Raw genomic sequence first — 25,744 nt, 5'->3', positions numbered from 1 at the left:
CTTTGTTAGAAACAGTCACTATTAGTGGTGAGAGTGGACTTGGTTCAGGCGATGTCTGCCCATCGCTTGGCCGATCCGGTTCTGACACACGTGGGCCAGACTGTGAGGACATCTCTTGGCCTCCAGAAAGAACCTGAGCACCTTGGGATGCGCCCTCACCTCCAGCTGTGCCTGCTCACGGGGTCACCAGGGCCGGGTCGGCGCCGTGGTCCAGGAGCATCTGGACGAAAGCCGCGTCACACATGAACTGCAGCGCCTCATCCAGCAGGCGAGAAGTCACGTCACAGGTCAGAATGCCAGCAGCCTGGAGCAGCAAGCGTCCAGTGGGGGGCGGCGCTGATGTAGATGTAGAGCTGCCTGGCTGTGAGTCAGTCAGCCTCCTGAGTGATTTCTTCTTCTCTGGATGTATTGAAAGAACTGGATAGTGAATGGGACAGGCCCACCCATTCATTTGGACGGAGGCTGCTCACCATGGGTTGGCATCCTTTATGTTGCATTACCGCCTCCTTCTGGATTTATCCATCCACTGTTTCCCTTCATGCTGTAAAACCCTCTCAACCATCTAACCTCTCTCCCCTTCTTCTCCGAGTGATGTCTTGATGTGATGTCATCAGCGAGTGATGTCATCAGTGATGATGATCCACCATCTCCTGTGGCGTCAGGCTTTTTAATGGGCTGTAGTTAAGCGTTGATTGTATTTTTGATGTTGGGGTTTGTTTTAATAATGCATAATGTATGTGTATTTTTTATTGTTTTGTTCAAGTGTACATTCTGCATAATTCAATCATGTATTGCAAGCCAGAAGGATTAAACTCAAACTCAAACTCATGTCACTCAAGCATTTTGTGAGGGCTTCCTTCCGTCAGACATAGCCAGATGTAGGCTGGCAGCCAGCTGCCTGGCAAAAAGGTGCACATAATGCATAACCCCAAACTGTAGCCTACAAGTTTCATGCTTTTATGAAAATTGATTCACCCTAAATTTAGCACATATCACCTGCCTGGACTAAATACAGATACCTGAAAATCCTACTTAAGTACACAGTAAGTACTAAAGTATTTGTACTGTACTTAGTTACTTCCCATCTCTGCCAACCTTGATGGTCAGAGAGTAGAGTGTAAGCAGGGCTGGCTGTGTGCAGTGATACCTTGTAAGCTGGTGTTGGTGGTGACTGTAGCTGTGAACCTGGCAGACACTGCAGTGACAGAGATGCTGTAGTTGGTGACAGGCAGCAGGTGGAGACAGAGCTGCAGGCGGTCGGCTCCAGAGCTGAGAGACCGCCTCCTTTTATCATGAAATGCCCTCTGGTACTCTCTGGATCCAATGTACATCACCTAGGGAGGGTACAGCAGGAGACGGACAATCACCAAAAATACATTGGGAAAACGTTCATATGTACATGTTGTGACTCACCACGCTACGAAATAATTATCCAAATTTATGAGACACTGTAGTTTCCGAAGAAAATACATAGCCCGAACTACTGATGATTGCACACAGCGCCTGCGCCACGTTAGCTCCGGCTATGTATTTGCTTGGAAAATTACAGTGTCTCTTACAGTGTAATGTTGGATTATTATTAGGGGGGGGGATCGATTCCCTTTTGGAGCCACCCTCAAGTGGCCATTCGAGGAACTGTAGTTGTTGGCACTTCCACATAGGCTTCACCTATCCAAGCCCGAGGTTGTCGCTGGGTGACGCCAGGTGACGTTCTGTCTTACCTTGTAAACCTCTGTGTCCTCTTCATACTTTTCTGCTTTCCATTGCAGACACTTTTCATTCAAAACAACCAAGTCGTGAATAGCTGGCTTGATTTCTGTAAGAGAGGTGGGAATCAAAACAGAGCGAGAGTGACGCTACACCGTTCATTTGTCTTTACACACAATCTATTGTAAGCAGCTGCTGGCCACTGAGATGGAGGGCTAGCTGCCTGGCACAAACACAGGCAAGAGCACAAATACAAACAAATACAGTATGTCTGCCTGCACCAGGGGTAGACAACCTGTGGCTCTGGAGCCACATGCCACTCTTTAGTCACTCTTTAGCCCCTCTCCAGTGGCTCTCTGTTCTGTGGCTTTGACAAAAACTATATAAATAGTAAATGGCCTGCATTTATATAGCGCTTTTATCCAAAGCGCTTTACAATCAGTAGGTAGTCTACATTCACCCATTCATACACCGATGGCAGGGAGCAAGGAGGGTTAAGTGTCTTGTCCAAGGACACAACAACAGCAGCTGGGAGGGAGCGGGGATCGAACCGCCAACCCTTGCATCATTGGCCGACCCGCTCTACCTCCTGAGCTAAAGCCACCCCACTATATGAAAATGAATCATGTATCCATATATATATATATATATATATATATATATATATATATATATATATATATATATATATATATATATATATATATATATATATATATATATATATATATATATATATATATATATATATACACATACACATACACACACTGTACCTGACCTATTATTCCTCTATGACTACTTTCTCTTAACAATAGTGTACCTATACTACATTGAAAGATTTTTTTTTTTAAGTCAGGCATCCACAGGCACGAGTGGCTGTGTGCGGGAAGCCGGATTGAGGGTATTTGTCCTGGTCACTGCACTAGCGCCTCCTCTGTTCGGTCGTGGGGTGCCTGTTCGGGGCAGAAGGGAACTGGTGGGAATAGCGTGATCCTCCCACGTGCTTCCGTCCTGCCGGTGAAGCTCCCCGCTGTCAGGTGAAAAGAAGCGGCTGGCAACTGCACGTGTCTCGGAGGGAGCCTGGTGCTAGTCTATCTTTTATGGCTCTCCCTAGATCGGCAGAGGGTGGAGCAGCGACCGGGGCAGCAGGGGGAAATTGGCCAAGTACAATGGGGGGGGGGGGGGGGGTCAGAAGAAAAAAAGAAAAAAACACATACTGGTATATTTGTCTCTCCTAGATGTCATGTTCTTACTCACCTATGCATGTCAGTGTGGCTCTATGCCATATCCCAGTGTCAGCACACACAGAGGCATTGCTCCCCCTCCAGCTGTGAAAGCCGTCGACACAGCGATGGATCACAAGACTTCTGTCATGCAACACCACCTCCGAGTTGGTCAAGAGTGGAACTGGGCCACATTTAGCTGGAAAAACAGTGGAATCAATTGATTGATTGATTGATTGATTGATTGAAATCAACATCCAAGTGGTAGACATAACAACAAGCAAAAACGCATTAGCGAAAAATACAACTCTATAAACATTAAATTGTGAGTATGTGAGTAAGGGTGACTATATATACACACACCATATTACAGATATCATGTCTATTATGGTTTGGTTTCCAATCGCCCCCAATGTAACAGTTGTTCTCTCTCCTGTCGAGACGATCTCTCCACATTGGAGTGGGACTGTCCCTATTCAGGGGCAGCTGATGTGATTTGCTCTTTAAGACCAAGTGGGGGCGCAGTCTCGATAATCCCATTCCCTGAGTGTAACTGTCAAGTGGGGGTTGGCAAGACCCTCCCCGTAGCTACAGGGCAGAGGACAGGGACCTCCCCCAAGGTCAAGGGGACCAGGTTTTCTCCTCAGTGCCTGTTTCTCAAAAATAACGCTATGTGGAAACTTGGCCAATTCTCCCTTCTGCCCCGGTCATTGCTCCACCCCCTCCGCCGATCTGGGGACAGCCTTAGACTAGCACGTTTCCTCCGATACATGTGCAGTCCTCGCGACTCGTCAGCCGCTTCTTTTCACCTGACAGTTTCACCTGGTGTTTCACCGGCAGGACATTATTCCCCCCAGTTCCCCTCCCCCCCCAAACAGTGGGGAAAGGGGAACGATGGACCAGAAGAGGAACTCATGGTGTAGCGACCAGGACTCATAGCCCGGGCCCCCATCGGCTTCCCACCCACAGACGCGGCCAATTGTGTCTGTAGGAACGTCTGACCAAGCCGGGGGGTACCGGTACCGGGAATTGAACGTGGGTATCCCCCGGTGGCAGGCGAGTGCTTTTACTAGTACCCGGACGGAGATGGAGATTGTGCTTCCGCGTCTTGGAGACGATGGCTTCCACACTGCACATCATTGTGCCCTGGCTCTTCTGGACGCGTGCGTGGCCTGTGTGCCGCTGCCTCCCGAGGCATCTGCAAGCACACAAGCGGTGCCTTGCTCTCCGGTGGTGGGAGCAGCCAGCCGCTTGACACAGGGCAATGCATTAGCCTTTTTCACTTCGCACCCAATTCACCCGTTTTGTGTCTAAAATGCAGGAAGTGGCACAGGTGCAAGCAAAACAGTAACGAGAGCCCCAGCACTGGATCACCAAATGGATTGGAAGTTGGAAACCCTGCATCTGTGTTACTAACTGCCTTTTAGACACAAAATGGGGTGAATTGGGTGGGAAGTGAAAAAACGGCTAATTGTACCGGTTAGATTTTAACCGGTACAATTAGCCAGATTATTTTAGCCGCTAAAAGAATGGGTGAGCTCCATGCCATTTCGGTGCATAGGGCTGCTGCCGCTTATTGCCGGGTGATTGTGGGGTGGTGCTGCACCCAAACCCTGCAGTCCCACCACTGACCTAAATAATGTGGACAGAGCGATCCCATTGATCTTGGTATCCCGTTTGGAGTTGGAACGTTGGCCGCCGCCATCTTGATTTTTCATCAGCAGAGTGGGAGGGAATGGGTTGAGTCCTTCCGCACCTCATGTGAGATGGGATTTTCCAAGAAATGGCCCCCTACAGTTGTTATGAAAAGGTGAAATTAGCTATAGACCAAAACCATGTTTCGCCCCTCACTGGAAAGATGTTTTGTTACAAAGTCAGGCATTTTAACATGGGGGAATGCCTACTGCCCCCAGATGCCTAGTGGCCATTTGAGGAACTACAGCTTTTCAATTCACTTCTGCGTCATCAGAAGGAAGCCGGGGGGGGGTTGACCACCGAGTCAGACCTAAGACCTGGTCCGATTCCCATGCCAGTCAGTCTATGCCATGGAACTGCAGCCTTTCCACCCTCCACAGGAGTCCCATAAAACACAGAATATGTCGAGTGGAGAGATAGTCTCAGAATGCTGTGGCGAGAATATCTCTCCATTTAAGAGTCGCTCCGAAACGGTTCCAATCAAGGTTAACCGAAGAGGCCACGTCTGCGTGGTATTTATATAGCCTCGGTCTAAACAGTGTGTGGCTTCACCACCACAGGTGATGATGTGTCTTAACGAGTCATCCACGTCAGCTGCCCCTGAACAGCGACAGTCCCAAACACCACACAGACAATGTGGAGTGGAGAGATGGTCTCTCCACTCAAAGACCCTGGGTGACAACGTAACCAACCATTATGCGCTATTGCAGGTGAAATTAAAAATCACGTGTCCATCAAAAATAAACAGCAGCATTCAGTATTTCTGCAACATTCATTCAGTGCCACTGCAATAATACAGCAATCCTGAGCAACCATCAGTCACCTGTGACTCACCTGTGAGTCACCTGTGACACCTGTGAGAGCAAAGTATCAACAGAAAAGAAAAGATAGAAAAAAAAAAAAAGATACAAAGAGACAAACAAAAAGATACAAAGTATCAACAGAAAAGATGCGGGTCCCACAGTTGAACCAATGCAGGTCCATATATATATATAGAGATGGTTACTCTACCTTTGCATTTGATCGATACTTCCCCCCACTCTCCTGATATTGAACATGTGGAGTTACCATTCCCTCTCTCCTGGTAAAATCCCTCCATACACACATACAGCAGCACACTGCCTGGTCTACTGGTGCGCTGTTCCCACAGCAGGTTAGTATGGGGGAGGGTTAGTGGAGGGCCACAGCTTATTTCTGCACATAGAAATCAATCATCTCAGTTATGTATCATTGACAGACATGTGCTATCCAGAGAATTATTCTAAGAGAAATATGTAAAAAATTGTAGACACTTATTAATGTTTTATGCGATCATAAAGATGTTGGTAACAGAATATAGTGTGTGTGTGTGTGTGTGTGTGTGTGTGGGGGGGGGGGGGGGGGGGTGATCATAATCACGTGTAATCATGCCACAACTGTGAGACATTTAGAAAGACTCAGTATCTGATACAGATATTTTGAATTAATTTGAGGAAATTGCTGTAAAATATATAATAATATACTATATAATAAAGTTGAACTACAGTGATGATGAAAAGCTGCACCTTCACACCGTAGGTCAGCATCCTCCCACAGGCCATTCTGCCCGCACACCGAGTAGTTTCTCAGGCCTCTGGCGCGATGTCCTTCGTCACACTGGTAAGACGCCACACTACCGATGTGTGACGATCCGTCCCAGAGCACTTTAGCATGTGGTTTGAAAAGAGGCTCGCCACATTTAATTTCTACAACAAAAAAGCGGCAACACGTCATTTTGATCATTGGAAGTCAGATACTGTGGCTCTAGTGTTGAAGAGTAATGGATTACTTCTGTTAGTTGCTCACCAAAACACAGCAATCATATTACAGATAGATACAAAACAATCCTTTGATTGTTCAACAGATTACTGTGAAACTAATGTGAAGGGAAATTAGGCACTTAAAGGAACACTCCGCCGATTTTCAACCAGCTTTGTATCATTACAAAATCAGTAGTATATCCGAAAATTGTCAACAGTTTGGCAGACATTAATTTAGTTTGACAGTTATTGTGAGCTGATTTGAGTTAAGTTGTGGACCATTGATGTTAATCATGTACAAATGACATCGCTGGTCCACAACTTAAATCAAATCAACTCTCAATGACTGCCAAACTAAATGAATACTTGCAAAGATGTTCACAGTTTTCGGATATACTACTGATTTTGTAATGATACAAAGCTGGTTGAAAATCGGCAGAGTGTTACTTTAAGATTCTAAGATTTCACACATTTTGAAACATTAATGACAGTAATCTGTGGTGGATTAACCCAGCAAGCATTATGATGCCTGGATGAAGGATGAAGGTCACTATCACCTTGACAGAGGACAGAGGCCACATCCCACTCTCCACTGGCAGTGCAGACGGACACATTTCCCTCTCCACCATTGTGATATCCAGAGTTACACTGATGAAGCACCTGAGAGCCCACGGTGGAGCTCCTCTCCCACACTGCGACTGAATGAGGGAAGGTCGGGGGAACACCGCAGTCGACTTCTACGGGCAGATGGAGATTATTTTATTGTCACATTTCAATTGAACATTAAGATGATTATTTGGATCTCCCAGCCAGTGATGTAGTCAAGTCACAACTGTACATCTCCAGTTGAAGTAAAGTCTCGAGTCCCCAACGTTCGAGTCCAAGTCACCAAAAAAACAGTCCGAGTGGAGTTTGAGTCGAGTCCCCATTACCCGAGTGAACATGAGCGTGAATCCACATCTAGGTGGAACATACGTGCCCGTGCCCGTGCAGGGTCAGCCAAGATAGACTGGGCCTTCCTCAAGTACCTATCCTTTTATCCACCTTATTTTTGAATGCCCCGCTGTAAAAAATAATTATGGGTACAAGGTCCGGTTTAAGTGACCTGATTGTTGCAGCTTGCCATTTCCTAAAACGGTTGATTTGAAAGCTCTGCAGGCAAGATGGCCGCCTACACTTCCTTCTTTAGCAGAATTCCTCTGCCATAAACTAACATAACTTGGCCAATAAGTATGTAACATACAAAATAAAACAAACGCTAATGTCTTCATTTGATGTAGAATGCAGAGGACATGTAACTGTTTAGTTAAACTCGCATTCCAGGAATATTGTATTTACTGCGCTGCTCTAAAATAATGTAGTTGGCTCGAGACTGTTTCGTCATGGAACCCACTCGCTTTGGGCCAGAACACAATCGATTTGGGGGTGGAACACGCTAGGATTGGCCAACACCAACGCCAGTGCCCAGAACTGTCAAATCAAATCATCGACAGAGTATCAGAGTTAGATAGAGAACGTGACAAATATGGTGCCGCGTCTATGTGCCGACAGGCCGCAGTGCCGACAGGTCGCAATGCCGATAGCCCACAAGCAGAACCAGCTGAGCGAGGCGACGTGCAGCGTGTCGGTGGAGCTAACCTCTCCCAGCCCCCACGCCAAACCTAACCTCCCCCCATGCCTAAACCTAACCTCCCCCAGACCCTAACCCAAAACCTAACCTCTCCCAGCCCCCACGCCAAACCTAACCTCCCCCCATGCCATGCCTAAACCTAACCTCCCCCAGACCCTAACCCAAAACCTAACCTCTCCCACCCCCACGCCTAAACCTAAGGTCGGCATTGCGGGTGGTCGGCATAGCGGGTGGTCGGCATAGCGGGTGGACCCCGACAAATATAGCCACGTTATGGTTATAAACAACAAACTAACGCTGGTGATCCATATGGAAAGTTAACAGTGTTACTCGAAATGGTTAAAAGTTATATCGCTTTGGTCATTCAGTGGCGTTTTACTGCCATGTAACATAGCTAGCTAGCCGCTAACATTAGCCACAGTAGGCTGCGCACTGCGCTCTTAAAGGGATATTTATCGACGAGATTTTTGACCAAGCTGGACCTGATTAGTGATTTGCTCCGTTCGCCCAGACGGGTGTCAAGCTGTCAGCAACAAGGCTGAGAGGATCACACCGGAAGAAAAACCCATAGGCATCATGGCAGCCAGAAATAAGGTGGATAGGTTAGAAAGATAATTTAAGGTAGTGCGAGCAATTTCGCCGCACACCTTGACACCATGCCCTACAGAGGGGTTTAATAGGTCCTACCATGCCCTACCAAGGGGTTTAATAGGTCCTACCATGCCCTACCAAGGGTCCCCCGTATTCCTGGGGACATGTACCAATCAGTGACGACAGTCGACTTTTGAAAACTCTGCTGGTACACTCTTGTTCTTGTTTAACTTGCGGCTGTGTAAACTCTACAAACGTTAATGTTACTGCTCGTTGCCTTGGGAGCTGCAGAGCCATGGGAGCTGCCATTGCTGTTTTGCCAGCGGCGTCCCTGATTGGCCAACTATGAGGCAGGTCCCTGATTGGCCCGTTGACTTTGTAATTTGTGAAAAGGCCCGCCCCCGGGCTGGAGGCCAGACAGCACGACAGAACGAAACAAATGTGAGGTCACATGATCTGGATGGTTTACCAGGCTAGTAGAAAACAGCACTGTATCAACATATTGGAGTCAGTCATTACCTTTGCATGAGATGTTTGGCTTCGTCCAGTAGCCATTAATTGTACACAACGAGATATTATTTGCTTCGTTGTCATAAAATCCTATTTTACAGTAGTAGAATACTGTGGTTCCAGGGGTGGAGCTGCCGTTCCACATTTGTCCAGTGTGGGGCAGTATAGGGGGATCCCCGCATAATATCTCTGGGATAAGAAATAACATACGTGAAATGATATATTACATTTCAGATACATCAATTACAAGCATGGTTTGAAAATGAGATTTCTGACATCAAATTAAAATTTGTTGGAGGGGAAAAAAAAAAAATGTTGGTTATTTCCAGACTGTTTCCTACAGTATCTATGTTTTTCCAATACTGAGAATACTGTCAAAACCAGCTACAGAATTTAACATTTAGAAATGGTTTGCTACCCTTTCAGTATTTAGAGACCAAACAAAAGCATTTCAGGGGTTTCACTCATTGTTACCTTGGCATGAGAGAGTTGCGTGTGTCCAACGACCGTTTTCATTACAGAGCGCTACATTATTCCCTCCACTGATATGAAAGCCCTGTTTACAGGAATAGGCCGCGGTACTGCCAGGGGCGGAGCTACCGTTCCACACCTGCACAGTGGATCTGATTAGAGGAGGACTCCCACACAAGATCTCTACAGGGAACATGCACCACAACAATGTAAGGACATCCGCTGTTTCAACACCAGGGGGCGTCAGATCAATTCACTTTCAGCTCTGTCCATTCAGAAAGTTAAAGGGGCAGTGAGTAAGATTTTGAACCGACTGAACCGAAAGTGACGTAACCCCCAGCCAATCATCTCAATGGGGAATCAACAGATAGTTTTGATGAAATCCATGACGGTACCTTGGCAGAGCACGGCCGCCTCCTCCCATTGTCCACTGGGAGCACAGATGGAGGTGTTGCCCAGGCCAACATTGTGATATCCAGAGTCACAGTGATAAAGCACCTCGGAGCCCATCCTCGAGGTCTTACTCCACAGCATATGTGAGTGAGGGAGGACAGGGGGGGAGCCACAGTCGACCTCTACGGGCCAAAGCAGGGACAGTATTCAACAGTATTCAAGTAGCTCCAGGTGTGTGTGTGTGTGTGTGTGTGTGTGTGTGTGTGTGTGTGTGTGTGTGTGTGTGTGTGTGTGTGCATGGCGCGTGCGTGTTTCACTGAAATGGTTATTTATGTCAGTGGGTTTCATGCCTCCCAGTGTCCCTGAAACTGGTTGAAAACTACTTAACTACTATTGCTGCTGCTACAACTATGGGCCCTATCATTGTACGGTGCTATCGTTTGCACTGCCTTTGCGCTGCGTTTGCGCGCCTCTTATTGCTATGTTCCCAGCGCACCGTCCAGTTTTGCGCTGTGATGACACAGGTGTAGGCGTGGCCCAGGCGTGTCGGTGGGCCTCTAGCCTATCATGTGTCTCGCGCAAGTGTCATTTAGCGCTGTGGGGAAGATACCGTCGGTATGTGGCGAGCGCAAAGAGAGGTTTGGGAGTTGCCCGTTCCAAAATAGGCGGTCCAGCTCAATGTGTTAGAAAACATTGCCTTGGGTGCTCTCAATTTTAACGCCAGGAAATAGCTGGTCTTAGCGCGAACACAGACGTACGCCTGAGCGCAGACAGTATTCTCCAGCGCAGTGCAGGAAATCCTCGCTTGGATAGGGCCATTACGCACGGCTCGCGCGTGGACACACAATTCCCTCCTCAGAATGCCACGTTGATTTTCAACTAACCTACACTACAGAAAAAAACACACCTTGATTTAACAATGATAATTTGTTTGTCATGGTTTTGTGCAAAAAAGTGATTTGCATTTTGAATTGGATTACCAGGGGAACAAGGGTCTGGCCGGGCGGGAGTCTGTGTGTAGCGCGGGGAGGGGGTTCGGCTATGAAGGGGGGTCTCCCCGGAGAATGTGTGAGCTGGGCCGGGTAGGCAGGCCGGGGAGGTTGGTGCACAGGGTGGGTAAAGGCACTGCCGAGGCACCGAGGCAGCGCTGTGCTGTGCTGTGCGTGGTCCCGCGGATCGAAACCAGTTTCTGGCAGAAAATCACTTTCTGACACAACACCGGCCAATAGGCTATACAACAGTAACCATTGATAGTATAATACAGTAACCTCTCTCCCTGCACAATTGCACCATGCAACAATAGGTTAACCCGAGTGGACAATTCTGGTATAGGCTATTGAAATAAAATCTCACACATCCCCCTAGGGATTAAAGAAACGAATAGGCTATTTTTAAAGTCCCTGGAAACCAGAAATATTTTTTTTATTATTTAGCATTTTGAGTTCATCACATCACAGGAACCTATGTTAATAAGCCACCAGCCAAATTTGGCGATGATGAACGTCGCAAAGTATATAAATTTAGGTTTGACAGTCATGACAAAAGTCATGAGAATCTGAGTCATCATCAATCATGAGTCTTTTCTCCCGCTGACTGTGTGGGCGTGTCCCGTGTGTGTGCATGCAGGACTGCAGGTCTGCTCTGAGAGAGAGAGCGAGAGAGAGAGGGAGGGAAACGGAGAGAGAGAGAGAGAGAAGGAGAGAGAGAGAGAGAGAAGGAAAGAGAGATGGAGTGTGTGTGTGTGTGTGTGTGTGCGTGCGTGTGTGTGACAGTGAGAGAGAGAGAGAGAGAGAGAGAGAGAGAGCAGGCAGCATAGCGCTCGGCACACAGGCACACAGAGCGGGAGGGAGACAGACAGACACTGAGGGAGCGCTGTGGGGGCAAGAAGGTTTTATAAGAACGGACAAAAAATCGTCTGACGTGATAAGATCATTCATTTTAGCACCGCGCGCACCGCTCTCTTCAATGAGGAAGTGGAAATCCAGACCTTGTAGAAAAGTGTTGATTTTGGGGGTTTGGGTTGAAACTAATGTCTCCTACTTTCTGAGGCACACAATTACTCACATAAGACCCTCAATTTAATAGTTAGAAGGTTTTTGTGGATTTTGGTTTCCAGGGACTTTAAATGTGTATGTTATAGCCTATATGAGCGAAACGGCTAATTAAAAGGCTACTAATTACAAAAGCATCAATTTTCGTTACAATCGGAACTGGTTCATCCTCCAATTCTCTCTTCCCTCTCTTGTCCCCCCCCCCCCCCCCCCCCCCCCCCCTCTCTCTCTCTCTCTCTGACTCTCTCCCTCTCCCCATCTAGGCTATATTTTCTCTCCCCCTCTTTCTCTCTCTCACTCCAGTCCCGAAGCGGATAGAGACTGAGAACTGAGTCTACTCTCAGTGAGGAGGAAGCTGCTGACGTGACGCTGTGGTTTTATGGGCATGACCACACCTCCACAATGCTTTTGGGCATAAACACACCTATACGGAGATGTGCGCCGAGATGACGTGAAGCGCAGCGGGCCGAAACGCCCACAATCAGGGCTTTGCGCAGCGCTATTCCAGCGCAAAACGGGCGCTAACGCAAATCGGGAAGATAGAGCCCTATATGTCTAAGGCCCATTTACACCACTCAACGAAGTGGTCCACTACCGGGCCATGGTCGGGGTCATGGGAACACAGAAGAGAGACTATGACAGAGTTCCTTCCTATTATTCTTGGTGGATCTTGATTTATGATACAAGAATTCTTGCAGCTTATGCTCTATAAAGATGGTGTCTGATAGCCGAGATTTTTGGGGTGTGACGACGTCATTTCCTGCAGATTTGAGTGGAGGGAGCTAGTTGACAAGCACTAGAAACGCCGGTAGCAATGTGCTAACAGACGGCTAACATGGATCAACAGCTGACACACAGTCAGCCATCGCGGGCAAGACAGAGAAGCCGCATGAGGACAATCGCCACAAAAGGACCAGGTGTTTTCCGAATCCTCATCAATACCATGTTTCTACAAAAGACTGCTAATCTGCAGTGTGCCCTACCAAGGAGTTTAATAGGTGCTACCATGCCCTATCGAGGGGTTTAATAGGTGCTACCATGCCCTATCGAGGGGTTTAATAGGTGCTACCATGCCCTATCGAGGGGTTTAATAGGTGCTACCATGCCCTACCAAGGGGTTTAATAGGTGCTACCATGCCCTATCGAGGGGTTTAATAGGTGCTACCATGCCCTACCAAGGAGTTGAATAGGTCCTACCATGCCCTACCAAGGGGTTTAATACATCCTACCATGCCCTACCAAGGAGTTTAATAGGTCCTACCATGCCCTACCAAGGGGTTTAATAGGTCCTACCATGCCCTACCAAGGAGTTTAATATGTCCTACCATGCCCTACCAAGGGGTTTAATAGGTCCTACCATGCCCTACCTGGGGTTTAATAGGTCCTACCATGCCCTACCAAGGAGTTTAATAGGTGCTACCATGCCCTACCAAGGGGTTTAATAGGTGCTACCATGCCCTACCAATGAGTTTAATAGGTCCTACCATGCCCTACCTGGGGTTTAATAGGTCCTACCATGCCCTACCAAGGAGTTGAATGTCCTACAATGCCCTACCAAGGAGTTTAATAGGTGCTACCATGCCCTACCTGGGGTTTAATAGGTCCTACCATGCCCTACTAAGGAGTTTAATAGGTGCTACCATGCCCTACCAAGGGGTTTAATAGGTGCTACCATGCCCTACCAAGGAGTTTAATAGGTCCTATCATGCCCTACCAAGGGGTTTAATAGGTGCTACCATGCCCTACCAAGGAGTTTAATAGGTGCTACCATGCCCTACCAAGGAGTTTAATAGGTGCTACCATGCCCTACCAAGGAGTTTAATAGGTGCTACCATGCCCTACCAAGGGGTTTAATAGGTCCTACCATGCCCTACCAAGGGGTTTAATAGGTGCTACCATGCCCTACCAAGGGGTTTAATAGGTGCTACCATGCCCTACCAAGGGGTTTAATAGGTGCTACCATGCTCTTACACTGATACATTACGTTACTGCATGCTGCAGATCTCTCTCTGGGTCTGATACACTGATATCAGAATCCTGGCCAGTGATTTGTTCCCCCGTATTCCATGTACCAATCAGTGACGACTTTAGCGATCAGGCGCACCCACCCAAACAAATGTGAGGTCACATGATCTGGATGGTTTACCAGGCTAGTAGAAAACAGCACTGTATCAACATATTGGAGTCAGTCATTACCTTTGCATGAGATGTTTGGCTTCGTCCAGTAGCCATTAATTGTACACAACGAGATATTATTTGCTTCGTTGTCATAAAATCCTATTTTACAGTAGTAGAATACTGTGGTTCCAGGGGTGGAGCTGCCATTCCACATTTGTCCAGTGTGGGGCAGTATAGGGGGATCCCCGCATAATATCTCTGGGATAAGAAATAACATACGGGAAATGATATAGGATTTCAATGAATATCATAATGTTCTAATACATTTCAGATACATCAATTAAAAGCATGGTTTCAAAATGAGATTTCTGACATCAAATTAAAATTTGTTGGAGGAAAAAAATAAATAAATTGTTGGTTATTTCCAGACTGTTTCCTACAGTATCTATGTTTTTCCAATACTGAGAATACTGCCAAAACCAGCTACAGAATTTAACATTTAGAAATGGTTTGCTACCCTTTCAGTATTTAGAGACCAAACAAAAGCATTTCAGGGGTTTCACTCATTGTTACCTTGGCATGAGAGGGTTGGGTGTGTCCAACGACCGTTTTCATTACAGAGCGCTACATTATTCCCTCCACTGATATGAAAGCCCTGTTTACAGGAATAGACCGCGGTACTGCCAGGGGCGGAGCTACCGTTCCACACCTGCACAGTGGATCTGATTAGAGGAGGACTCCCACACAAGATCTCTACAGGGAACATGCACCACAACAATGTAAGGACATCCGCTGTTTCAACACCAGGGGGCGTCAGATCAATTCACTTTCAGCTCAGTCCATTCAGAAAGTTACAGGGGCAGTGAGTACGATTTTGAACCGACTGAACCGAAAGTGACGTAACCCCCAGCCAATCACCTCAATGGGGAATCAATAGATAGTTTTGATGAAATCCATGACGGTACCTTGGCAGAGCACGGCCGCCTCCTCCCATTGTCCACTGGGAGCACAGATGGAGGCGTTGCCCAGGCCAACATTGTGATATCCAGAGTCACAGTGATAAAGCACCTCGGAGCCCATCCTCGAGGTCTTACTCCACAGCATATGTGAGTGAGGGAGGACAGCGGGGGAGCCACAGTCTACCTCTACGGGCCAAAGCAGGGACAGCATGGCAGCATCAAACAGTATTCAAGCAGCTCCAGGCGTGTGTGTGTGTGTGTGTGTGTGTGTGTGTGTGTTTGTGTGTGTGTGTGTGTATGAAGTTCCAAACGACTCAATAAACATGCGCAGCTATCGACTGAACGTGTCACACACGCATGCTTTGACACCTGTGTAGCAAAGCAACGCGTGACTTAACATAGTCAATTTCATTAGACGTTCACACACACACGCGTTCGCAGTTTTTGGTGCTACGCCACCGGAAGTGTTTCTGCATCGCGCACAACATGGACGCGTAATTTTACGCGTAAATGTACGCGTCATTTTATGCGTAAATGTACGCGGGGTGCACAGTCAGAGCGCGTAAGCGCACGCGTACACGCGTGACCATTACAAGTCAATGGGGAAACTACATGACACGTCAAGCGTTGTGTGACACGTTCAGTCGATAGCTGCGCATGTTTATTGAGTCGTTTGGAACTTCATATCCGGTGGCGTAGTATCAAAAACTGCGAACGCGCGTGTGTGTGAACGCGTAATGAAATTGACTATGTTAAGTCACGCAGGCACACACACGTTGCTGCGCGTGTGTCCTTGAATATTGACTTTGATAGGACCCCATAGTGTGTGTGTGTGCGTGCGCGCGCGCACACGTGCGTGCGTGAGTGTTTCACTGAAATGGTTATTTAGGCCTATGTGAGTGGATTAAATTTTCATGACCCCCAGGGCCCCTGAAACTGGCTGAAAACGACTTGATATACTACTATTGCTGCTAACTAACTACAACTACATTGGCAACACTTTACAATACATGAAATACAATACATTAAAGCAGCTAGGAGCAAGATTTTCGATTGTTATTAAACAGTCTAAATTTAATATCGATGCTTCACATCTTACCTCTAATATTAGACGAGACCAACGCAGAGTAGTCTCGCTTGAAAGCAGAGTGAATCGCCGAGTGTGGTCTTGATGATTAGTCTGTCTGCGGGCCGGTGTCATCAGGAAGTGAAATGAAACGGTTTGCGGCAGCCACTTCGGTCATAACCACAAAATTACTAAATTACTTTCAAACAAACTGTTAGAATATAGCTAACGAGAGATGTTCGCGAGAGCAGAAAGTAGCGAGGGCAGCAGGAGGGGAAAGCCGTCCTTGTTTTGGGTCTGTTGCTAGGCAGAGCGAAACGGTTTACGGCAGCTGTAAACCGTTGCTAGACAGAGTGAAACGGTTTACGGCCGTAGCAACAGACCCAAAACAGCTGCCCTCGCTACTTTCTGCTCTCGCGAACATCTCTCGTTATATTCTAACAGTTTGTTTGAAAGTTATTTAGTAATTTTGTGGTTTATGGCCGAAGTGGCTGACGCAAACCGTTTCATTTCACTTCCTGATGACACCGGCCCGCAGACAGACTAATCAAGACATCACAGACATCAAGACAACACTCGCCGATTCATTCAGCTTTCAAGCGAGACTACTCTGCGTTGGTCTCGTCTAATATTAGAGGTAAGGTACTTGCAACTACTATACTATTAATGATCATATCAATACTAACACTACTATTATGAATAATAATGACACTACTACTAACACTACTCATACCAATACTGCTACTACGGCACAATCGGAAAGGTAAAATCACACACGAGAGATGAAATAACTCTCTTTTATCTTCCTTCACCTCTCCTGGCTCTCCTGTGTGGCTCTGTGGGTAAAGCATGGCACTAATCATGCCAGTGTGAGCAGTTTGTATTCGCTCAGTGGTAACGTTAGCCAAGCTGCCTGGTCTCGTCTCTGTTAACTATATCCTTACAACAGCTAAGAAAGGAGCTTGTGAAGAACGAACATCCCCACAGTCAAAGCATTTCTCTGAGATATCCATATAAAATTCCCTCTGGGGCAGGCAGTAATAAGGACTACAATGGTTAAAGCCAAAGAGCTTCAACAACAGATGTAAAAAACAAAAAAAAACAAAATACAAAAATAATAATAAATCCTGTGACAGATTCTAAGAAAGAGATTACAAGGAGACAGGCAAAGGGAAAGTTTTTTTTTAAACGTTACGTTACCTTCACAGACCATGTGTGGTCCTTCCCATGCTCCATCAGCTCCACACATAGAGGTGTTGTCTCCTCTCCTCCACAGGAAGCCTTCATCACAGCCAAACCTGGCCACACTGCCGTACCTGCTCCCTGTGGCCGACAGCAGCACCGCGCCCCGCACCGAGGCAGGCTGGCCGCAGTCAATGACTAACAAGGAGAGGGCAACACATTAAACATTACGCTCTATTCTGTTCCTACATTTGTTACTATTAGTTTGAGCAACATCTGTACTGGCCGCGTTATTATGGATACCACTGCACTTGTGGGCAGAACACGCCCTACGCAGCATTCAAGCGCCAGGATTGGCCAGGCTTCCATGCGGATTGTTCTGAAGAGCGCACCAGGTATTTTCATCTGATCTCAATCTAACGTTATATGACATGACACGTCCACCACCACCACGCCTCAAATAGACTATCAGATTGAGGCGAGATAAAGGAATACCTGGTGCGCTACTCAGAACAGTCTGCGTGGGCGCCTGCATGACCAATCCTGGCGCTTGAATGCTGCGTAGGGCGTGTTCTGCCCACAAGTGCAGTGGGATCCATAATAACGTGTACTGGCCACATAACAAAATTTGTGAAAGTGAATTGCTACAATCATATTTGTTCACCAGTCAAATATGATTGTAGCAATAAAGAGCAGCACTTCTGAATGATTTTTTTCTATTTTTTTTTCAATGGGACTACCACCTGATAGTGTAGACCTGATAGTTACCTGCCCCAGCAAAGCTAAGCAGGTCTAGGAGGTGCTCCCTCTGGAAAAATCTCCCCGATGCCCCAGGGCAGATTTACAGCAGCACCGTCCTTCAGATGAGACATTAAACCGAGGCCCTGACTCTCTGTGGTCAATAAAGATCCCACCGGCACCCTTCGCAAGAGTAGGGATGTAACCCCGGTGCTCCGGGGAAGTGTAACCCCTGGGCCCTGCCTAAATTACCACACAGGCCTTCCAAGGTCCATCATGGCCACCCGGGTCATGACCTCTTCACCATGCTTCCCCACGGTAGGCGGCTACGCCTGCCAGTGACTCTGAAAAACCGCCAGACTCAGCTTCTTCCCCTCAGCAGCACGTCTCGTAAATCAGTCAGGTATCCCCCTGCTCCCCCCCCCCCCCTAAGGGGAGCTGCCTCAGGCCTGAACTCTAATCCAAGCTTGCTCTGCCCATCACCACATATTGCACTTTCTTTGTCCTGCTGTTCCACTGTATTTGTCTTGTTTTGCACTTGTCCCTCTTATGTGAAAAAGGATGAATGCACTTTAATGCCAAAACAAGTTCCTATATGTTACATAACATAATGGTGAATAAATGATATCCGATTCTGATTCTGATTCTGATAATCATCCCTCGTTCTTTCAGTCCTCTATTCTCCAGCGTGAGAGCTGATATGTGCGGCGAGCGCTCACATTGGTGGTGGAAGAGTTGAGTTCATTCCCTGATATGTGAAGCGCTTTGAGGATCTAGAAAGGCGCTGTATAAATGCTTTTAATTATTCATTATTATTTAGGCCATTATAAAATGTTGTTTTACCTTTGCAAACGGCCGTGTCTCTGTTAGGGTGAAAGGGCTCGACTCCGTCGTGAACGCGGTATCCCACCGTACAACTGCAATCAAAACTCCCGTCCAGGTTCCTACAGCGACCTCCCGCTCCACACAGCCCTGGGATCCTGCACTCATCGATGTCTACACAACCAACAGAGAGCAGAATGTGGCATGTGAAATAAGGATAACGTTTTCTAACAAGATATAAAGTCAGTTTGGTGCCTCCTGTTGAAGAAATGTGTTTCCTCTCTGAAATTGCTAATTGAGCTTTCCATGGCTGTGGGCCAGCAAAATATTAGTTTAACATACTGTATATTATCGCAGGTTCGCGCCCCTGTGTTACCTCCGACTTGGTCGGGCGTCCATACAGGCATGATTGGCTATGTCTGGAAGCCGGATTGTGGCTATGTGTCCTGGTCGCTGCACTAGTGCCCCCCCTGGTCGGCCGGGCACCTGGTCGGGGCGGAAGGGAACTGGTGGGAATAGCGTGATCCTCCCACATGCTACGTCCTGTCAGTGAAGCTCCCCGCTGTCAGGTGAAAAGAAGCGGCTGGCAACTGCGCATGTGTCGGAGGAAGCATGGTGCTAGTCTACGGCTCTCCCCAGATCGGCAGAGGGTGGAGCAGTGACCGGGGCAGCAGGGGGGAAATTGGCCAAGTACAATTGGGGAGAAAATGGAGGGAAATCAGAAAAAACAAACATACTGCAGAATTGAGGCTGTAAAAGGTTACTGCTGTATTTTCAGTTGTTATGAGCCCAAAACAAGTTCAAAAAGGCCTTTTCCACATCTACATGGTCAACCTAAGTTACAGTAGATCTTCATCAATACATATTCAGATGTCCAAGACTCATTCACAACTCATCTCATTCATTCAGGATATGCATGTTGGGTCAGTGAGTTGTACAATGAAAGCAACATGCTTTCCTTGTCCATAATTTATTAATTTATGTTTTCCTTTAATATTCTCATCCTTTGTATCTCTTTCAATGTATTGTTTTTTTATCCACACTTTTTTTCTCAAGTCTCAAGTCTCAAGCCTTTAGTCACAAGTCCAAGTCAAGTCTCAAGTCTTTAGTCACAAGTCCAAGTCAAGTCTCAAGTCTTTGAGGGGCAAGTCCCTATGGATGAATGTTCTCTCATCTGTTGCATGCCATCCAGTCTGCTTAGAACACAGCATAGCTAAAACTAAGGGATGCAAAGCCGCGACCCCCCCAAAAACTTTAGGCTCGGGTTCACGACCCCTCCCACTGTGTGTGTGTGTGACTTAAGTGCAACTCAAGTCCAAGTCCCCATCTCTGCTATGGAGTTGTGCTGGCAACCTCCCTGTGTGTTATATGGACAAACTTGGACTCAAGTCACACACACGGTGACTTGAGACTCGTCCTCAAAGACTTGAGACTTAACTTGGAGTTGAGCTGAAAGACTTGAGACTTGGACTTGCAAAACAATCTCTAGTCTCAACTGGCATGAGGGGGAGATAACAGAATTTTTGTTTTTGAGTGAACTATTCCTTTAATTCAAATCAGTGGATATTTTGGCTTTAGTTTCTAAAGATGAAAGGGTGGTATTGTTTTTGTTCCTTTATGTGTCTGATAGCTGTATAGACGGTTTTCACCAGAGCGCAACCCCACAGCACTTCCTTTTTCTCAGCATTCGGCAAACTGCAGAAATATTCACTCGACATCGTTACTTTTGTTTTCGCTGCTCAGCTGTATAGACGGTTTTCACGGAATGGTCAGTCCTGCACTTGAATGTTTTTTTTTCTTTTATGTCCATATAGCAAACACTGCAACAGGAAGTGAGCGGGGGTTCAATTTAGAATGTTTTTGTTGTCAAGTTAAAACCGTCTATAGCCCGATGGTCCAATCTGCTCTCAAGTGGGCCAGACAAGGAAAAGCATGACATAATAACCTCCAAATGTTCTAGAGGTCGACCCATATGGGTTTTTCAATGGCCGATGCCGATATTTAGAGAGCAGCGTGGGCGATATATAATGCCGATTATTTTATTGTTTATTTTTTGCATTCGATAAAATACAATAATGTATCAAATATAATAATGAATGAGAGTATTTGGGAAAAAAAACAAGTAGCCTATAATTCCATTATCCATTCATTAATGGGCCAGCCGATTAACTGGTCTACCTGTAAAATGTTCCCATTTCTTTTAGAAGAAGTCAAATGTGAAAACATTGACAGTGAATGGACCATCCATTTACGAAACAGATGAACAGCCCGGGATGTCTTAAGAATAAAATAAGAGCAATTATTTCAACAATATCATATCTCAGTTTTTGCACATTCCATAAAAGAAGTTTTATTAAAGCCACAAGGGGGGAAATGCACTCGTTACAGCAGCTCAAACAAGTAGAAGAGCGACACATTCAAAGAACTCTAAAAGTAAATACTAAAAGTAAACAAGTTAGATCCAGTATACACACTAAATACATGTTTAGGCTACTGCTCATAAAAAATTGATGGCAAGGATAAGACAATACTATGTTCAGTAACATGAGGAAAACACTGAAGAACACATTTTCACATAGGGTTGTCCCAGCTCCCATAGGCCTATCAAACAAATGGTCAAGTCTACTGTCTGTAACTGTGAATTTCAACTGACGCCAACTGATCTTCTCTATATCAAAGGCCAAGGAAAACGTTTTGGACACTTTAATATAGCATACTACACACAGACATGTGTTAAGGTCTTTAATATAGCCTACTACACACAGACATGTGTTAAGGTCTTTAATATAGCCTACTACACACAGACATGTGTTAAGGTCTTTAATATAGCCTACTACACACAGACATGTGTTAAGGTCTTTAATATAGCCTACTACACACAGACATGTGTTAAGGTCTTTAATATAGCCTACTACACACAGACATGTGTTAAGGTCTTTAATATAGCCTACTACACACAAACATGTGTTAAGGTCTTTAATATAGCCTACTACACACAGACATGTGTTAAGGTCTTTAATATAGCCTACTACACACAGACATGTTAAGGTCTTTAATATAGCCTACTACACACAGACATGTGTTAAGGTCTTTAATATAGCCTACTACACACAGACATGTGTTAAGGTCTTTAATATAGCCTACTACACACAGACATGTGTTAAGGTCTTTAATATAGCCTACTACACACAGACATGTGTTAAGGTCTTTAATATAGCCTACTACACACAGACATGTGTTAAGGTCTTTAATATAGCCTACTACACACAAACATGTGTTAAGGTCTTTAATATAGCCTACTACACACAGACATGTGTTAAGGTCTTTAATATAGCCTACTACACACAGACATGTGTTAAGGTCTTTAATATAGCCTACTACACAGACATGTGTTAAGGTCTTGGTTTCACTTTCATGTGACTCATTAGACATGTTCAGAATGGTTCACTCACTCACTCTTCCTCATGTAGTGTTGTAGTGATGGGGAACCATCAAACGAGTTACGCTTTTCACTCAATGATGTTGCGAGGGCAGTGTTTCCCAAACTATGGGTCGGGACCCAATTTGGGTCGTGGACCCGTGGGGGGTGGGTCACAAACTGGTCGTCATGGCAACTCATTACTGTATGTTTTGTGAGTTTGGGTCCCCAGATGAAAACATGTGCGACCCCCTGTGCTAGAGAACAGTTTGTAACCTGGCTTATGTCCTGTCAGTTATTTCTCTAGCAAACACTGCAACAGGAAGTAAGCTGGGGGAAATTTAGAATGTTTATTGTCGAGTTGAAACATTTCAGTCTGGAATATGGAATAGGCTATCTTTCAATAATCTTTATGACTAAAAGGCTAAAAGTAATCTTATGCCCTAGGGCTGGTCTCAAAGAAAAACAAAACGACCCCCAAAAACTCAATAAAAGGCAGAATTATGTTAATAAATCTCATCTGCTACAGCCATTGGACTTGTATCACTATTATATCAGGAGATTAACAAGAAATTACCAATCACAACGGGAGAGAGGGTTAAAAATAGGGCGACTCCCGTGAAAATCAGGAGTGTTGGCAGGTATAATCTCCAATGTGTGGCCCTTCACTTACTTGATGTAAGTCAGTATGGCCCTCAGGAACAAAATGTTGCCCACCCCTGTTCTATATAGTGAATCAAATCAACAGTTGAGAATTCAGACACTGCGCGTGCTCGATTTCTAGTTATATAGGGAACAGTTAAGAACAGGGCTATTGTTTCCATTTTGACAAAACTTTTACCAAAGATAGCAACTTTTTGTGATACTGTTAAGTTTGCTTTTGTGATGCATAAGCAGGATAACAGAACAAAGCACACAATATCAGCACTTAAGACACACACACACACACACACACATTATATATATGTGTATATATAATATATAAGATACATACAACTACCACGGGGGGCTACATAGTCGCAAAAATAAACACTCAAATCCCACCACCACAGATAGCAATTAAATGTTTACTGTGTTGTGTGGACTATCATGTGTGACTTCAAGGTTACTTTATAACAAAAACCTTTACCACAGACTGAGCAATTAAATGCTTTATCTCCTGTGTGGACTATCATGTGTCTGTTCAAGTATCCTTTTTGTCCAAAACCTTTACCACAGATTGAACAAAGAAATTGTTTCTCTCCTGTGTGGACTACCACATGTGACTTCAACTGTTCTTTCTGACCAAAACCTTTACCACAGACTGAGCAATTAAATGGTTTCTCTCCTGTGTGGATTGTCATGTGTGTCTTCAAGTTTCCTTTCTGTCCAAAACCTTTACCACAGACTGAACAAGAAAATTGTTTCTCTCCTGTGTGGACTATTATGTGTTTTTTCAAGGTTGCTTTCTGGCCAAAACCTTTACCACAGACTGAGCAATTAAATTGTTTCTCACCTGTGTGGACTATCATGTGTTTGTTCAAGTCTCCTTTTTGTCCAAAACCTTTACCACAGACTGAACAATTAAATTGTGTCTCACCTGTGTGGACTACCACATGTGACTTCAACTGTCCTTTCTGACCAAAACCTTTACCACAGACTGAGCAATTAAATAATGTATCTCCTGTGTGGATTATCATGTGTGTCTTCAAGTGTCCTTTTTGTCCAAAACCTTTACCACAGACTGAACAAGGAAATTGTTTCTCACTTGTGTGGACTATCATGTGTCTTTTCAAGTTTCCTTTTTGTCCAAAACCTTTACCACAGACTGAACAAGGAAATTGTTTCTCACTTGTGTGGACTATCATGTGTCTTTTCAAGGTTGCTTTAAGACCAAAACCTTTACCACAGACTGAGCAATTATTATGTTTCTCTCTTGTCTGGACTATCATGTGTGTCTTCACGTGTGCTTTATTACCAAATATTTTACCACAAACTGAGCGACTCAAGTGTTTCTTCCCAAGAACTTCACTGTTTCTCTCTGAGTCTAAACCTGACTGAGGTTCACTAGTTTCCATCCATTCTTCATCACTGTCTACAGGATCAGGTTCAGAAGAGTCTGAAGTCTTGTCATCACTAGCTGGTTGTAAACTACTAGCTGGATCTAAGTTCCTGCCTCGTTCCGATACTCCACAGTCCTCTCCATCAGCTTCTGTTTTCATCTGTTCAGTTGAGCTGCTCGCTAGAGGCTCTGCCTCTCTGATCTCCTCAGTTTGGCTTTGATGAAGCTGTGAGGACTGAGGTTTCTCTTCATCATCTTCACTCTTCACAGGAACAGGAGTGAATGGGAACTTGGTGATGTGGGCCTCCCCCAGCCCTTGAAGCTGCTCTTCCTCCTGACTGCTCCAGGGTTTCTCCTGTTCCTCTTCAATGTGTGGGGGCTCTGGGGCCTCCTGAAGCTGCTCTCCCTCCTGACTGGACCAGAGTTCCTCCTGTTCCTCTTTAATGTGTGGGGCTTCTGGGTCCTCCTGGTCCAGACTGGAGTTCCACTCCTGCTGCTCAGCGTGAACCTCTTCTTTAATGACCAACAGCTGCTGGATGTCTGGAGGCAAGGCTTCTCTGTATAACCGCACAGCGTCCAGCAGTTTTCCTCGTCGGTCGATCTCCTCTCTTGAACGAGCAACTTCCTCCTCGTACTCTGCTATTGTTCTTTCAAAAAGTCCAAATATCTCTCCAACAGCCGCAGTTAGGCACTGCTTCACCACAGCTCTCAGCTTCTGGACTTTAGATATTTTCATTTTCACACAATGACAAGAACGTTTCCTCCTGAATTATTTACTGACAAAGCCCGGATTAGCTTCACAGCTAAGCTAATGTTAGCTTCACAGCTAAGCTAACGTTAGCCTCACAGCTAAACCATTCACCTCACCTCAGTCCCACAAGAGAGGAGCTTCTTCTTCCCCTCAGAGTTAAACGTAGCCCCGGTTCCACTTGTTCGTGATAATATCATCCGCACATACGAGTCTTGTTGTGTTTGTAAATGAAACTTCTGAACAATACGCTACTGCTGCTCCTTTCAAGAACGTTTGCATATTGGTGGCTGCCTTCTTCTTTTCCTCTAACTTTAATGGAGGATCGCATCTAACGTGGATAGGTGCATATCGCCCCCTACTGTACCGGAGTGTGTAATATCAGGGTTTTATCTATGGGTTTTATAGACGGTTTTCACGGAATTGTGTTGCCTAGGAACAGTTGGAAACCAAGCTTATTTCCTATCAAGATAAACTATTGTATTAGCAAACACTGCAGGAGAAATTAAGCTAGGGGCAATTTAGAATGTTTATGTTGTTGTCAATATCTTCTTCTTCTTCTTCTTCTTCTTCAGTTTTTGAGTTGGCATGTTGCATTAC

General features: G+C 45.6%; 1 protein-coding gene across 1 annotated transcript in view; it reads right to left on the bottom strand.

Annotated features, from left to right (window-relative positions):
• The window catches only part of susd1 (sushi domain containing 1), a gene marked incomplete at its 3' end in the record, with an annotated part of 113,065 nt that overhangs the window by 5,685 nt on the left and 81,636 nt on the right, over positions 1–25,744 (bottom strand). Inside the window, exons 4-17 of the mRNA XM_083645439.1 lie at positions 18,959–19,111; positions 17,396–17,575; positions 15,136–15,315; positions 14,744–14,923; positions 14,249–14,428; positions 10,004–10,183; positions 9,720–9,791; positions 9,147–9,326; positions 6,964–7,143; positions 6,173–6,352; positions 5,640–5,822; positions 2,968–3,132; positions 1,722–1,816; positions 1,148–1,334 (exon numbers count right to left, since the gene is read on the bottom strand). Coding sequence (XP_083501565.1) covers positions 1,148–1,334; positions 1,722–1,816; positions 2,968–3,132; positions 5,640–5,822; positions 6,173–6,352; positions 6,964–7,143; positions 9,147–9,326; positions 9,720–9,791; positions 10,004–10,183; positions 14,249–14,428; positions 14,744–14,923; positions 15,136–15,315; positions 17,396–17,575; positions 18,959–19,111 — 2,295 coding nt within the window. The remainder of the gene's footprint in view (positions 1–1,147; positions 1,335–1,721; positions 1,817–2,967; positions 3,133–5,639; positions 5,823–6,172; positions 6,353–6,963; positions 7,144–9,146; positions 9,327–9,719; positions 9,792–10,003; positions 10,184–14,248; positions 14,429–14,743; positions 14,924–15,135; positions 15,316–17,395; positions 17,576–18,958; positions 19,112–25,744) is intronic.

Source organism: Poromitra crassiceps (genome assembly GCF_964638095.1).
Source record: "Poromitra crassiceps genome assembly, chromosome: 10".
NCBI classification, from domain to species: domain Eukaryota; kingdom Metazoa; phylum Chordata; class Actinopteri; order Beryciformes; family Melamphaidae; genus Poromitra; species Poromitra crassiceps.
The sequence above is the reverse complement of the archived record's forward strand: the minus strand, read 5'-3'. Positions and strand labels throughout refer to the sequence as shown.